The 15919-nt window shown below is 52.6% G+C and overlaps 1 protein-coding gene across 9 annotated transcripts in view; it reads left to right on the top strand.

Moving 5' to 3' along the window:
* VRK3 (vaccinia related kinase 3) overlaps positions 1-15919 on the top strand; it is a 67874-nt gene that overhangs the window by 32358 nt on the left and 19597 nt on the right. For 5 of the 9 annotated variants that reach the window (XM_021094775.1, XM_021094776.1, XM_003127354.5 and 2 more), the window contains 4 exons: positions 235-295; positions 2614-2750; positions 8366-8515; positions 10257-10493. In XM_021094775.1, the coding sequence (XP_020950434.1) occupies positions 2615-2750; positions 8366-8515; positions 10257-10493 (523 nt within the window). In that variant the 5' untranslated portion in view covers positions 235-295; position 2614. Of the gene's footprint in view, position 1; positions 98-234; positions 296-2613; positions 2751-8365; positions 8516-10256; positions 10494-15919 lie in introns of those variants that run through there. The other 4 variants (XM_013998684.2, XM_005664766.2, XM_013998685.2 and 1 more) reach the window with 2 other exon arrangements.

The raw sequence follows: 15919 nt of genomic DNA, 5'->3' as shown, positions 1-15919 counted from the left end.
ACTTGTCTTCCCCCACTGGAATGTGAGCTATGTCGGTCAGGAGCCTTGTTTCCTTTGCTACTGTATCCGCAGCAAGTTGGCACATCTTAGGAGTCCAGTGAGTACTTATTGAATGAATGAATGACCTTAGCACAGACTGGCTACGTAGCCAAAGCTCAGTGAATGTTAACTAGTATCTTTTATCTACATGTGCAGTGACCCTGAGTCAGCCTCTGTACCTTTTTTCACTTACAGGACACTGTTTAGATGGAGTTTTCAGCCCAGTGAATCTGAGGGCCATCTGTGACCCATAAAGGTACCATCCCCTCAGGCACATGCCCCTTAAAGCCAGTTCCCCTCCAATAGCCTGCTCCTCCTCCATCTCCTGTATGTTGCTTCTCTCAGACTTCACTCCCAAGAGGAAGGTTATCATGGACATGGCAGTGGTCCAGGCACTTGCTCATCCCTGGAGGCCATCTTTATCCAGCGGCACTCGGTAGCTGGGGAAATTCCACTGAAAGCAAAGACACTTAATACCACCACTGGGAGTTCCTGTCATGGCTCAGCAGAAACAAATCTGACTAGCATTCATGAGGATGCAGGTTTGATCCCTGGCCTCGCTCAGTGGGTTAAGGATCTGGCATTGCCCTGAGCTGTGGTGTAGGCCAGGGGCTACAGCTCCAATTCAGCCCCTAACCTGGAACCCTCCATATGCCGTGGGTGAACCCTAAAGAGATTTAAAACAAAAAACCAAAAACCACCACAGAAGTTCCCACTATGACACAATGGGTTAAGAATCTGGCATTGCTACAGCTGGGGCGTAGGTTGCAGCTCAGATTTGATCCCTAGCCCAGGAGCTTCCATAGACTGCAGATGTGGCCAAAACAAGCAAACAAAAAAGCCACAAATTTTCAGATTTTATTTACCCAAGTACCTAGCAAAGTCTTTTAAATGTAGACCATGCTCCAGTAACAAGGACCCCCAAATCTCAGTAGCTTAACCCAAACACAAGGATTAATACAAAGTTTGGAACAACTCTCCAGGGTAGCTATCCTCTAGACAATTTTGATCTCGTGGCTCCAGCATCAACATGGGCTTCAGGATTATTGTGGCAGTGGTGACTCTTCTAGCTTAAAAATGTTCACCAGGATTTCCCGTCATGGCTCAGTGGAAATGAATTTGACTAGTATCCATGAGGACACAGGTTTAATCCCTGGCCTCCAGCAGTGGGTTAAGGATTCGGTATTGCTGTGAGCTATGGTATAGGTTGCAGACTCAACTCGGATCTGGTGTTGCTGTGGCTGTGGTGTAGGCTGGCACCTTTAACTCTGACGTGACCCCTAACCTGGGAACTCACATATGCCACAAGTGCGGCCCTTTGAAAAACTGGAGGTGGGCATTTAAGTGTTATTAGCAGGAGAAAAAATTGTTAAGTTACACGACCAATCAGAATCTCAACCTCTTAGAGACTAAAAGATACTTGGCATAGTTGTGTAATTAGATGTCTTACCCAACTTGTGTAGCATGACAGAGGTGCAGTTTTATGCCTCAGTGTGGTTTCTGCTCTTCTGCAGGCCAAGGGGAAGAGGAAGCTTTTTCTCCTCTGGTTGAGATTTCTTTCACAAAGAAATTTGGACAGCCTTTGTGTTTCAAGGGCAAGCAGTGGAATTCCACTAGTCAGCACCAAGAGGAAATAGAGAGCCCTAAGAAGCTCAGAATTTAGGATTTTGGAAAGAGAGAGAAGATGAATAGAAATATTAACAAATGGAAGATGATAGGTGGAATACAGGGTATCATAGAGAAATAACAACCACCAACAGAAAAGACTTTCTGGAGTTCTCTGGTGGTTGAGCGGTTAAGGACCCAACGTTGTCACTGCTGTGGGGCAGGTTCAGTCCCTGGCCCGGGAACTTCCATATACTGTGGGCACAGCCCAAAAGGGAAGAAGAAAAAAAGAAAAGGCTTCCTATGGACCAGGCCCTGTTCTTAGCAGCTGATAGAAATGTATTCCATTTCGGAGTTCCCATCATGGCTCAATGGAAAGAACCTGACCGATACCCATGAGGACACAGGTTCGATTCCTGGCCTTGCTCAGTGGGTTAAGGATCCAGCATTGCCACGAGCTGTGGTGTAGGTGGCAGACATGGCTCAATCTGGTGTTGCTATGGCTGTGGTGTAGGCCGGCAGGTACAGCTCCAATTTGACCCCTAGCCTGGGAACTCCATATGCTGCGGATGTGGCCCTAAAAAGATTAAAAAAAAAGAAGAAGCGAGCATCACATTTCCAGTCGCAGACCCTCGATGCTTCCGTCATGGGAGCAGTTCTCCTGCGGACGTTCTGTCCGCCTCACAGCATTCCTGCATCTTGTGTGAGGTCTGCAGTTTCCCTCCATGTTTGCTCGGCCTCGACCTGCCCTGGGCCTTTAGGGAGAGACCGGTGGCTCGAGGCTGGCCACAGCAGGTGGCAACTCGGAAGCGGCCCCTTTCTGCGAGTGTGCACATTCCAGAATGAGAACTGTTTTTCCTTTTGCAGTCTTGTCACCACAGGAAGCTCAGATGATGACTCATCGGCAGCGGGTTGAGATTTGCTCTCAGCTTCCCTTTCCCTCCCCCCTCCCCTGCTTCTTTTTTCCAGCATGATCTTCTGTCCAGACTGTGGCAAAGGCATTGAGGCGGCATTCAAATTCTGCCCCTACTGTGGCAAACCTTTGCCTACGCTGGAGCATGAGGACCCCCAGACCTTTGTCAGACCGTTCCTGTCATCCTTCCGAGGTAAAACCCGCGGCTTTGAGTGTCTCCCCAAAGGAGGGGTGATGTGTGTGTGTTGGGGTGGGGGTCAGGGGGACAGACACCCTGGCGGCCTGCTTGACCTTGTGTATACATTGAGAAGCTCAGCGCTCAGGCTCACTCTGTACTGTTTCTTGGCATCTTCCCGGACACATGGCCCCAGCGGTGACATCTCATACATTTCTTCTTACTTTTTTCTTTTGTCTTTTTGTCTTTTCCAGGGCCGCACCCGTGGCATCTGGAGGTCCCCAGGCTAGAGGTCGAATCGGAGCTATAGCCGCCAGTCTACACCACAGCCACAGCAACAAGGGATCCAAGCTGCATCTGTGACCTACACCACTCCTCCCCTGAGGTCTCCGTTCCTACGTGTCAGACCGCCTGCTTGATGTCTGTTGGATGGATGTCTTGTGTGTGTCTCCCCGTGCCCAGGACCGACCTCCTGGTGATGACTACTCCCGGCCCTCCCACCACCTGCCCCTTCCGGGGACCTCTCTGTCGTGCTAAACAGCAGCTCACTGTCTGGTTTCTCAGACCAGACCGTGCAGTCATCCTCAAGGCCTCTTCTCTCCCACCCCGCATCTTCACCCTCCAGCAGATCTTGTCAGCTCTCCCTTTAAAAATCAATGCCGGAGTTCCCGTCGTGTCTCAGTGGTTAAGGAATCCGAATAGGAACCGTGAGGTTGCAGGTTCGGTCCCTGGCCTCGCTCAGTGGGTTAAGGATCCGGCATTGCCATGAGCTGGGGTGTAGGTTGCAGACACAGCTTGGATCCTGTGTTGCTTTGGTTCTGGCGTAGGCTAGCGTCTACAGCTCCAATTAGACCCCTAGCCTGGGAACCTCCATATGCCGCAGATGGGGCCCCAGAAAAGACAAAAAAATTAAAAAGTCAATGCCAAGGTGTTTCCTGGTGGCCTAGTGGATAAGAATGCAGCAGTTGTCAGTGCTATAGCTCGGGTCACCGTGGTGGCCTGGGTTTGACCTCTCGCCCAGGAACCTCGCACACCACCGACGTGGCCAAAAAAAACAATCAGTGCCAAATCAAACCACTTCCTGCCACCACCCTGATCCATCCCACCTTCACCTCTCAGCAATATTGTGGTAGAAGCCATCGTGCCCTGGTCTCCCCACGTTTTCTCTCTCCCCTAGGGTTCTCTTCAAGTAGCAGCCCTTCAGACCCCGATAAAACAAAGTCAGATCCTTTAGGAGTTCTCCTGTGGCATAGCACGTTAAGGATCTGGCATTGTCACTGCAGCAGCTTGGGTCACTGCTATGGCTCGGGTTAGATCCCTGGCCTGGGAACGTCTGCAAGCCAAGGACATGGCCAAAAAAAAACAGTCAGACCCTGTCATGCACCTGCTCACCACCCCCCCAAGTGAGGCCTGATGTGATCAGGTCCCTGTTTCCTGTCAGAGCTCATCTCCTAACCCGGAGCCAAGAGGTGCACTCGGGCTGGGTGGTTCCTGCCTCGTCAGGGGCATGACCCCCTCGCTCACTTCCATGGGGTCTTTATTCAGTTGCTGCCTGCCCAGAGAGGCTTCCCTGCCACCTCTAATTAAACTACGTCCTCTGTGTGACACTCCCTGTCCCCTGTCCCTCCTTTGTCCTACCTTTTGGTATTTGTATTAACTGTATTAAGCACGGTGTTTTACTCGTGTATGTTGCCGCTTCTCTTTAAGCTCCCTAAGGATAGGGATTTATCATAAATTCATCGTAAGCTGTGTCGATTGTGGTTTGTAACCTGCTGTTGCCACAGCACCCAGAACCGAATTGGGTGCTGAGAAACCTCACTGATCCGTTGACCGAATGAATGAAATGGCAGCAGTAGGTCCTCACCAGTGGCAAGCGTGAGCATGGGTTTTACACTGCTGAATCCTAGTGGATTTACTTGTCTGAAAGCCACAGAAGGTAATTGGCTTACATGGTAGGAAGTCCGGAAATACTGATTTTATCATTGGGATTGTGTTTGGCTGCAGGAAAGAGAAAATACTACTTCAAGAGTTTAAACAAATGAATGAGTTTATTTTTATCAACAGAAAGTCTGGAGGGAACAGTCTACTGTAGGGATGGTATCCCCATGATGCCACAAAGGACCCAATTTCCTCCTGTCTTTCTCCTCATCCTTAATATATAGGGTTTGGTTTTTTTTTTTTTTTTTTTTTTTTTTTTTTTTTTTTTTTTTTGTCTTTTTGCCATTTCTTGGGCCATTCCCGCAGTTAGTATGTGGTTTTTGTTCCCATGTTTGTTGCCTCAAGATGGCTTCTCCATCGCCAGCATCGCATCTGCATTCCAGGTAGTGCTTACAGTGTTTGCCTTAGTGTGATTTCAGAACCTGAGTTTTTTCTTTTTTCTCTCTCTTTCTTTCTAGGGCTACACCTGCAGCATATGGAAGTACCCAGGCTAGGGGTCCAATCAGAGCTGCCGCTGCTGCCTACACCGACAGCTCACAGCCACCCCGGCTCCTTAACCCACTGAGCAAGGCCAGGGATCCAGCCCGCATCCTCATGGGTACTGGTTGGATTCACAACCACTGAGCCACAATGGGAACCCCTCAGAGCCTGAGTGCTTAACCCCAGCTTTCCCTGATGCCAGTCCAGGGCCTTCAGTATTCATTCACCTAGTCATCAGGCAATGGAGACTGCCTTTTGTGTACTTAGGTGCTGTATTTATCCCCAGGGATGTAGTAGCAGGTGAGATGAGCCTGGTTTCTGGTCCCTCAGATTTGGAGGCTGGTGAGCCAAACAGACATTGAATAAGGAATGATTAGTCAAGACCACAGCACACACATAAGGGAGGTGTGTTTCTGGGAGGACCAGGGAAGGCCTTCCTAGGAGGCTAACATTTGAGCCAAGACCTAAGGATGCTCAGAATTAGATAAAAGTGGGAGCAAGGTGAGGGGCTCAGAACGGGAATTCCAGGCATCAGCGTGTAGTTTGGAGGAAGGCCGAGAGGCGGGAGGAGCCATACACGTTGGAGAAATAAAGGACAGCTGTCCTGGGGCCAGACAGGTGGGGCCTTGTAGACTGTGGTGAGGACCTTAGTAATGGAAACATGGAGGCATGGAAACCAGTTAGGCCATTCTAGGAATCAGGGGCCAAACATGCTGGCTGTGGTACTCTCAACTATAAGAAGACTTCGGTTCCCCCCCCCCCGCTTTTTTTTAGGGCCATACCCACGGCATGTAGAGGTTCCCAGGCTAGGGGTCACATTGGAGCTACAGCTGCCAGCCTACACCACAGCCACAGCCACGCAAGCCTCGCCTGCAGCTGACACCACAGCTCACAGCAATGCTGGATCCTTAACCCACTGAGCGAAGCCAGGGATCGAACCCACGACCTCATGGTTCCTAGTCAGATTCATTTCCTCTGCGCCACAACAGGAATTCCTGTTTTCCTTTTCTAATATTTCATTGTCAGTATACCGAAATGCAGCCGATTTCTGAATGTTAATCTCATGTCCTGCTACTTTGCTGAAGGAAGACGTCTGTTTTTAGTAATGTGGAAGACTAGATGTTGGGGGGGAAGCCCCTGTGGTTCAGCACACCACAAATGCTGGATAAAACATAAAGAATATCGTTTTTAAAATCATAGGGCTGAGTGTAGGAAGGTAAGGCAATTCCATGGATGTGAGAAACAATAAGAAAACACAGACCCACCAGACTGAGCAAACGCTGTATGTGGTGTTCGTCCTGGACTGTGTGCTGGTCATTGGTGGCCTTGAACCTCGGTTTTAACGGGGTATAGGAGACAAAGCTTAGGGCCTGAGCAGTGCAGGAGGTGAGACTGGAAACCTTCTCTAAAATCTGAAGTTCCAGAGTTCCCATTGTGGCTCAGTGGATAATGAATCTGACTAGGAACCATGAAGTTTCGGGTTCCATCCCAGGCCTCACTCAGTGGGTTAGGGACCAAATGTTGCTGTGAGCTGTGGTGTAGGTCACCAATGCGGCTCAGATGCTGAGTTGCCGTGGCTGTGGCATAGACCGGCAGCTACAGCTCCGATTAGACCCCTAGTCTGGGAACCTCCATGTGCCGCAGGTGCAGCCCTAGAAAGACAAAAGACAAAAAAATAAAATAAAATCTGGAGTTCCCTGGTGGCTCAGCGAGGTAAGAATCTGGCATTGTCACAGCTGCAGCTGGGGTTGCTGTTGTGGCACAGGTTTGATATCTAGCCCAGAAGCTTCTGTGTGGCACAGCCAAAAAAAGTAAATTAATTAAATACAAGCTGGACTTCTTCAGTGGATAAACTAAAACAAACAAAAATTGCTGCACAGAGAAAATGGGTAGAGACATTTGTCTGTCTCAACCTCGATTGTGGGTGAAAAAAGGAAGAATAGCTTATGTGAGAATTCCTAACCATGAATTCACATCCTCACCAGTTTGGGGCTAGGATTCATACTGATCTGTGTGGCCCTGAAAAAAAACCCAAACATAAAAGTTAGCGTAAAGTGATGAGGTGCTGGTGCCCCTGCCCAAGAGAGAGATCTCTTCATGGGGGGCATCCCTTAAAGACAGATCTAAGAAGGAGTTCCCGTTGTGGCTCAGTGGTAACAAATTAACTAGTATCCATGAGGATTCAGGTTCAATCCCTGGCCCCATTCAGTGTTTTAAGGACCTGGAGTTACAGCGAGCTGCAGTGTAGGTCACAGGTGCAGCTCAGATTCTGTGTTGCTATCGCTGTGGCATAGGCCAGCAGCTGCAGCTCTGATTCGACCCCTAGCCTAGGAACTTCCATGTGTGCCATGGGTACGGCCCTAAAAAGACCTAAGAATTCCAACAAGCACATGAGCTCCCAGCCAATTAACAAAGACACCAAGAAACAGGCCACTGTCAAGAGAAACAACAAACTGTAGGATCAGACCTATAATGACAGGAGATTTTGGAATTAACACTTGGGAATATGTACATAGAGATGAATTTAAATATATTGAAGGAAAAAAGTTAGAATTGATGAGCCAGATTTTAAAAGCAAGCAAATAAATATACGATGATTAAAAAAAAACGTGTCATGACAATCAGAAACTCAGATGGTTTAAACTGCAGAATAGACATAGCTAAAGGGAGAATAGTGAACTGGAAGATAGATACGAAGAAATCACCTGGAGGAGAGCACACAAAGTGCTAGAGGATATAAAAGAAAGGCTAAGACACATGAAGGAAAGACTAACAAATAGTTTGCCTAGATATTTAGGTGATAGAAGAAGCGCAACTTGGCTGTGAGGCTCAAAGGGTAGAGAGTGGTTGAATATGACCTCAGGGCTTTGGGTTGAACCTTTCCTGGAAAGGACGTTTTTGCATTCTCTTTTTGCATAACTCCATTTTGTCTTTTTTTTTTGTTGGTCTTTCTAGGGCCACACCCACGGCATATGGAGGTTCCCAGGCTAGGGGTCAAATTGGAGCTGTAGCCTCCAGCCTATACCACAGCCACAGCAACACAGGATCTGCACTGCATCTGCGACCTGCACCACAGCTCACGGCAGCACCAGATCCTCAACCCACTGAGTGAGGCCAGGGATTGAACCTACATTCTCATGGATGCTAGTCGGGTTTGTTACCCTCCGATCCACAAATGAGAACTCCCATAACTCCATTTCTCTTCCTTTCTCTAGGCTCAAGGAGAAAGAGGAGCAGCAGTTCTGAAATCTCTTCCAAGAAAGTGAAATGGTCCAGCTGTGGTCCCTCTCCCACATCCTCCCTCCCCTTGGATGGTGACAGTTCTGGATCTGAAGATACCTTGAGTACCTGTGGGAAACCCCGAGGTGAGAGTTATGCACAGTCTGGCCTGACTCTAGACTGGGGGAAGGAGGGTCATCTGACAGTGTGGAGACACCATTCCCCTGCTCAGGCATCACCTACCCCTGCCTGGTCCCTCCTCCCAGCATCCTCTGCCACCTCTCCATCTCTACATGGCCAGAGCTGACTGCACCCCTCCCTGCCCAGAGCTCCCTACTGTCCTACTAGCCCCGTCACCCCACTGTCCAGGCTCTCCAGCCTGACCTCTGAGACTCTGCACGGTCCAGTTCCTCCTTTGGCTCTCACCATAGCCCTGCACACAGAAAATTCACTTTTGGGAGTTCCCATCGTGGGACAGCAGAAACGAATCTGACCAGGCACCACGAGGTTGCGGGTTTGATCTCTGGCCTCGCTCAGCGGGTCAAGGATCCAGCGTTGCTGTGAGCTGTGGTGTAGGTCGCAGATGCGGCTCTGATCTGGCATTGCTGTGGCTGTGGTGTAGGCTGGCTGCTGCAGCTCCGATTGGACCCCTAGCCTGGGAACTTGTGTATCCGGCAGGTGCGGCCCTGAAAAAGAAAAGAAAAAAAATTCACTTTTTTATTTTTGGCCACACCCACAGCATGCAGAAGTTCCTGGGCCAGGGATTGAATCCGTGCCACAGCAGCGATCCAGGCTGCTGCAGTGACAATGCCAGATGCTCAACTCGTTGCACCACAAGGGACTCCCAGAAGTACTTTGGAAATACTTTTCAGGGTGTGCAGTTTCTGGTCTTGGCTGTCTGTTCCCTCAGCCCAGAGACTGACCTCCTGTCTTCCCAACACGCAGGGTCAGGTCTCAGGGAAGCCTTTCCTGAGCACCATGGCTGAAGTTAAGGCCACCTCTTCTCCCTCCAAAGCCTCTCTTTGTCCTCTTTGGGTGCCTGCAGGGCCAGTGCTGCCCTTGTTTGAGCACCTATCTCCTCTAGGCTCCTGTCCCTTTCTGTCTCACCTCCTGGACCGAGAGTCCCTCGTGGACTAGGACGAGATAGACTTAGCTGTGTATGCCCCATGCCAGCCAGTGAGCAGGGCAGGTGTGAGGATCATGTGCCCGTCTCTTTCCCATTGGGGTCTTGGATCTGAAGTCCCAGCCCTCGAGGTCCCTCTTTGTCCCTTGTTATCCTCCGAGCCCCACTACCTCTTGCCGTTCTGTGCCTGGGGTGGCAGACAGTGGGTGCGAGCAATGGAGCCGGTGGTGTTTTTTCCCTATTTCCTCATCCCAATTCTCTTGCTCGTTAAGGAGCCCCTCGAGGACAGGACCTCAGTCTAACATTTGTCCAGTCCCTCTTCATACTCAGCACAAGGCCAGGTCCTCTTTTAGGATGTTTTGGATTGAATGTCGGGAATGTCTTCTTTTTCCTCCCTGGCAAACTTCTACACATCCACCAAGACCCAGCTCAAATGTCCCCTCCTTCACAAAGCCTCCCCTGTCTTCTGCAGGCACAGTCAGTCTATTTCTCATATCCCTCCGTGCCTCCCTGTCTCAGACTCCGTTCTGACCGGCTGTGTCCACATCAGATTTCCCCACCAAATGAAAGGGAAGGGTCCAGGTCCGACTTGTGTCTGGGTCCCCAGCTGTGACAACAGGACCTGCCTCCATGAACGGTCCCGGGGAGCATTTGCTGAATGAACAGATGAGTGGTTGAACAGCATGATGAGCGGTCCCCGGGTACCCGTCCAAGTTCCATCTCCTGGATGCCGCCTTTTCTTTATTCTGACCACCCTGCTGCAGGTTCCTGGAGCAAACCCCCAACCCCCCATGGCAGCCCTCAGACGACCAGGGAGGGCCCCCAGGCGACCAGGCAGAGCCCTCAGGCGACCAGGCAGAGCCCTCATTCCCTGAAGCGGAGCCAGGTGACCACCTCGCTCAAGGCGTTGCCCGTGGGGACGGTGCTGACAGACAAGAATGGGCAGAACTGGCAGCTGCGGTGCCTGCAGACCAGGAGCAGCCAGGGCATCCTCTATGAAGGTACGCTCTGTCCATAGCAGGGTGGCGCTGGGCTGGGCCAGGCTGTCTTAGAACCAGGGCAGCGGGAGGGACCCCCCCCCTTTCTGATTTTGGTTTTTTCATGTGTTTTTTCGCTTATTTTAATTTTTGAATGAAGTAGCATTGATTTGCAAGGTTGGGTTAATTTCTGCTATGCAGCAAGGTGTTTCAGTTATGCACGTGCATATCTTCTTTTAATATTCTTGTTCAAGACAGAAAAAAAAAAAAAATAGAATTCCCATCGTGGCTCAGTGGTTAACGAATTCAACCAGGAACCATGAGGTTGCGGGTTCGATCCCTGGCCATGCTCAGTGGGTTAAGGATCCCGCGTTGCTGTGAGCTGTGGTGTAGGTCGCAGACGTGGCTCGGATCCCGCGTTGCTGTGGCTCTGGTGTAGGCCGGTGCCTACAGCTCCGATTCGACCCCTAGCCTGGGAACCTCCATATGCCAAGGGAGCGGCCCTAGAAAAGGCAAAAAGACAAAACAAAAAACAAAAGAAAATTCTTGTCCGTTGTGGTTTGCCGTAGGATATTGAATCTAGTGCCCTGTCTCTGCGGGGGGACCTTGCTGTTTATCCATTCTCTCTCTCTGACGGCTCACATCTGCTACCTGCCCCCACTCCACCTCTCCCCCAACCCCCTCCCCGCCTTGGCACCCACAAGTCTGTTCTCTGTGTCCATGAATCTGTTTCCACAAGCGAGGGAGGGAGGCGGGGAAGGAGAAGGAAGGGGAGAAGGAACAAGGAGAGAAGGGGAGCTTGAGGATGCAGGTTCCGTCCCCGGCCCGGCACAGAGGGTTAAGCATCTGGCATTGCCACAGCTCTGGTGTGTGTCGTAGCTGCAGCTTCGATTCAGTTCCAGGCCTGGGAACTTCCATGTGCCGTGGGTGCGGCCCTAAGAAAGAAAGACAGTACACGTTCGTTCTCTGTGAGTTGTGGAGGTCACAAGTCGGACGTTAGTCTCATGGGGCTGACGCTAAGGTGCCAGCAGAGCTGGTCCTTCCGGCGGCTCCACAGGAGAATCTTTCTCTTTGCTGTTCAGCTCCTGGAGGCCGCCTGCTTTCCTTGGCTCAGGGCCCCCGTCTCCATCCTCAACCCACATGACCCCGGGCTGCTTTCGTCATCACATCACCTCTCCTCTTCTGTGGCCAGATGTCCCCCTGCCTCTCTTTATAAGCCCTTGCGATTACACCAGGGCCCCCTGACTCATCCAGGACAGTCCCCACATCTCAGGACCCTTTATTTAGTCGAACCTTCAGGGAGACCTGCCACTGGTTCTCTCCACCTGCAGCCTTAGCATCACCCGGCGTGCCTCTCCCATCGGCAGCCCTGGGCCTCCCCCTGGTCCTCCGTTTCAGCTCCTCTGGGAGAATGGTCACCTCTCTTTTTGAGGGGCCTCCCAAGGGACCCTAGAGCTCTTCTTTTTTTGTTTTTACCACACACACAACATGAAGAAGTTCCCATGCCAGAGACTGAACCTGCACCACAGTTGTGACCTGTGCCACAGCTGTGGCAATGCCAGATCCTTAACCTGCTGCACCGCAGAGGCACTTCCTAGAGCTCGTTTTTAAGCATGCCATTTACCCTCTTACACACCAGGCCCGGGTTTCTCAGCCTCGGCACCACTGGCCTTCATCGCGGCGGCCGCCTGGGCACCATAGGGTTGTTTAGCCGCATCCCCGACATTTACCCACTAGATGCCAGGAGCACCCTTCTCCTCTTCCGATCAGAAGTGTCTCCAGGAGTTCCTGTCATGGCTCAGTAGGTTGAGAACCCGACTAGTATCCATGAGGAAACGGGTTCGATCCCTGGCCTTGCTCAGTGGGTTTTAAGGATTCGGCATTGCCGTGAGCCATGATATCGGTCGCAGATGCAGCCCTAAAAAGGGAAGGAAAAAAACTGTTTCCAGACATTGCCAGATGTCCAGGGTTGAGCCACTGGTTTCGGCCCGCCCATAAAACGCCCCCCAGGGATGGACTGACCCTGTTGGCTGGTAACTGTCAGGTGGAATCAGTGGTCTTTTATTAAGTGCCGTTCAGCTGTGCCCGCAATAAGAGGTTGGGCTAGAGACGCCGGAGGCCGGAAACCCGCGCAGGAAGTGGCAGGATCCAGGCGTTGCTGGTGGTAAACCGAGCATGGGGTGCCTGGAGTCCCTAGCCAGGCTTTGGGAGGTGGGAACCCACAGCTAGACCGAGTGGGCTGGTCCCCTGCCTCTGCCGGCAAGAGAGGTCATGCCCTTGAGCCGCAGTTTCCTGCAAAGGCAAGTGTAATGATAGCGACCTCGCAGGGCTATGGTGGGAGAGTGAATGATACAGCACACAGGAAGCCAGCAGGCGCTGTGTAGATGCTTCTGTTGTTACTCTGGTTATGATGGACCCCCGAGCCGCATTCTCGCTGTTCGGTGTCACCTGACTTGCTGATCGGAGGCTGCCACCCGCCTGCCCACTACTCCCTTGTCTGCATGTGGCGCGTGTAGGGACTTCCTACGTACAAGCAGGGATCTCCCAGGTGGCAGGGTCTGGAGCCCTAGGATTGCAGCCCAGCTCTGCAAGGGACTCTGGGAGTGGCCAAGCCCACTGCCTTCGTGGGCCCGCGTTGGCCCCTCTCTGTAATGGGAACTGCCCAGCCGGCTCCCTGGCTGGCTGGTGGCAGGAGGGCCAGTTAGAGGCATGGAGAGGAGCTCTCTCATGGCGCAGCCGGTGAAGGATCTGGTGTTGTCAGCGTTCCCTTTGTGGCTCAGTGGGAGCAAACCCCATTAGTATCCCCCAGGACTTGGGTTCGATCCATGGCGTTGTTCAGTGGGTTAAGGATACGGTGTTGCCATGAGCTGTGGTGTAGGTCGCAGATGCGGCTCGGATCTGACATTGTTGTGGCTGTGCTATAGGCCATTAGCTACAGCTCGATTTGACCCCTAGCCTGGGAACCTCCATATGTTCCAAGTGTTGCCCTAAAAACCAAAGGGCAGTTCCCGTCGTGGCACAGTGGAAACAAATCCGACTGGGAACCACGAGGTTGCAGGTTTGATCCCTGGTCTCACTCACTGTGTTGAGGATCCCGTGTTGCTACGAGCTGTGGTGTGGCTCGTGGACACGGATCAGATCTGGTGTGGCTGTGGCTGTGGCTTAGGCTGGTGGCAGCAGATCCGATTAGACCCCTGGGAATCTCCATGTGCTGTGGGTGCTGCCCGAGAAAAGACCAAAAAAAAAAAAAAGCATCTGGTGTTGTCACTGAGGCAGCTCAGGCCGCTGCTCTGGCACAGGTTCAATGCCTGGCCTGGGATCTAGGAGAAAAAGCCCTTCATACTCTGCCGAGCAGGGCAGGAAAAGCATGTTTAAACTGCCAGCTGAGTGTCAAACGTGCAGGCGTTACCCTCCGATGATGTGACCACTGAGTGACCCGTTGAGGGGCTGCTTGTCCTCAGACCTCCAGGTGACTCTGAGACAGGTCCTTTTGGGCCTGAAGCGGGCCACGGCCATTTCCTGGGCACCCCTCAAGGGTCACCACCCCCCCGGCCCCCTCCCCACAGATGGGAAGGAGCCCTCTTTCTCCTGAGACCCTGGCCTCAAGTTTCCCTCCTCCAGGCTGGGCTCAGGTCACTCCCAGGCTTCAATCTGTCAGCCTTGGTTCCGCCCTGCCCCAGCTGGAGTTTTCGAAGGCAAGGGTGGCTCTAGGGGAGTTCCCATCGTGGCCCAATGGTTAACGAATCCATGAGGTTGCGGGTTCGATCCCTGGCCTTGCTCAGTGGGTTAAGGATCCGGCGTTGCCGTGAGCTGTGGTGTAGGTCACAGATGAGGCTCGGATCCCGAGTTGCTGTGGCTGTGGTGTAGGCTGCCGGCTACAGCTCCCATTAGACCCATAGCCTAGGAACCTCCACATGCCGAGGGAGCGGCCCAAGAAATGGCAAAAAGACAAAAAAAAAAAAAAAAAAAAAAGATGGCTCTAGGTAACTTTGTCACCCCCCTGCCCCTTACCTCGTGTCTTGGACAGCATAACCTGGAGGATAAGGGAGGAGGGTGGGAAAGGAGAGGAGGGGGAGGCTGCAGAGCACCTGCTGGGACGGATAACGGTGCTTGAGCTCCCGAGCTCTGGAATGGGATGGACCTGGCCAGGGCCTCTCTGCCACCTACCAGCCGTGGGCCTTCAGCTAGTCATGGTGTTTGACAAGCTGCCACACTTTGGGGGCTCCCGAGCGCCCGGTGCGGTGCTCCTGTGGAAGATGAAGCTGGTTATAATCTGTGCTCGGTGGGTACCATTGTTATTCCTCCCAGGCCCCTTGAATCCCTGCATGCGCTCGGGGGAGCTTCTGCTCCCACTCGACTGACATGGAGCAGAGGAGGCCCAGAGAGGGTTAGCACCTCCTACCATGTCACACAGACTTGACGAATGGCCTGGGCTTGAACCCGGATCTCCCTGGCACAAAGCCTCCCATGTCACCTGGAGCTAACACCAGCCACAGCAATAACAGGCCGGAAGGAAAGGAAGTGGCTGCGGCAGAGAAAGAAAGAGAGTGGGGGTGCTGCCCAGGAAGAGCCCCAGCTGGCTCCATGCGGCTCAGGGGGCAGAAGTGGTCCACGCGTATTGCTTAGGTTAGGCCTCCCTGCCCGGCCTCTGTAAACCCTTCCATCAGCCTTTGGATGTGGGCCACTCTGGGACGTAAAGCTGAGCGGCTCCCTGCGGGGCTGAGGGCTGCTGCGGGGGCCCCTCCGCAGGCGGGGTGGGGCTGCAGCAACAGGTCCTCCTGGAGGGGGGGGATCTGCAGCCCTCGCATGGGGCATGCACGTTCGTTGTTCAGAGACGTGGGTGCTGAGTAATATCAAAGGAACCAAGAAGGAACTTTGAGGCCAGAAAACCAAGCAGGCAGCTCCGCCAATGGCAGCGTTTATTGTGGGTAACTTGGATTTGGGCAGGACGGGTGGGCAGCGATTGGAAGCACTTGCAGCCGCGGTCTGAGCTGCCAGAGCAGGTGCAGCGGAGTGAAAATGGGCCAGAGCTAGAGCGAAACGCCCCTGGGAGAGAAGCATGGCTGCGCCAGCAGGAACCAGGGCGTTTTCCTCCCCCTGGGGAGGCCGGTGACCGTTATTCCTCCTGCGCCGTTAGCCACTTGGCATCAGCAAAAGGTCGTCTTCCAGTTTTCACACCAGATCGAGGCAGGGGGGAAAGCTGAGAGGGAACTTAGCTGGCTTGGGCGCATTCCTCACAAGTAGGCTAAAGCTCAGAAAGGGAAGAGCAGTGCCTCTGAGACGGGGCTCCCAAGATGGAGCCAGTGTGGTTCAGCCACCACCCAGATATGCAGACGAACACGCACAGCTGCTGTGTCAGGGGCCCCAGGACACCCCCAGGCCTCAGCATATAGTCCTCCTCATGCCGTGATTCATTAACAGCAGAAGGACTCAGCACAGTTGGTCCAGGG

This window comes from Sus scrofa, chromosome 6, assembly GCF_000003025.6.
Source record: "Sus scrofa isolate TJ Tabasco breed Duroc chromosome 6, Sscrofa11.1, whole genome shotgun sequence".
Lineage (NCBI taxonomy): Eukaryota > Metazoa > Chordata > Mammalia > Artiodactyla > Suidae > Sus > Sus scrofa.
Note: the sequence above shows the minus strand (reverse complement) of the source record. Positions and strands in the feature narration are given on the sequence as shown.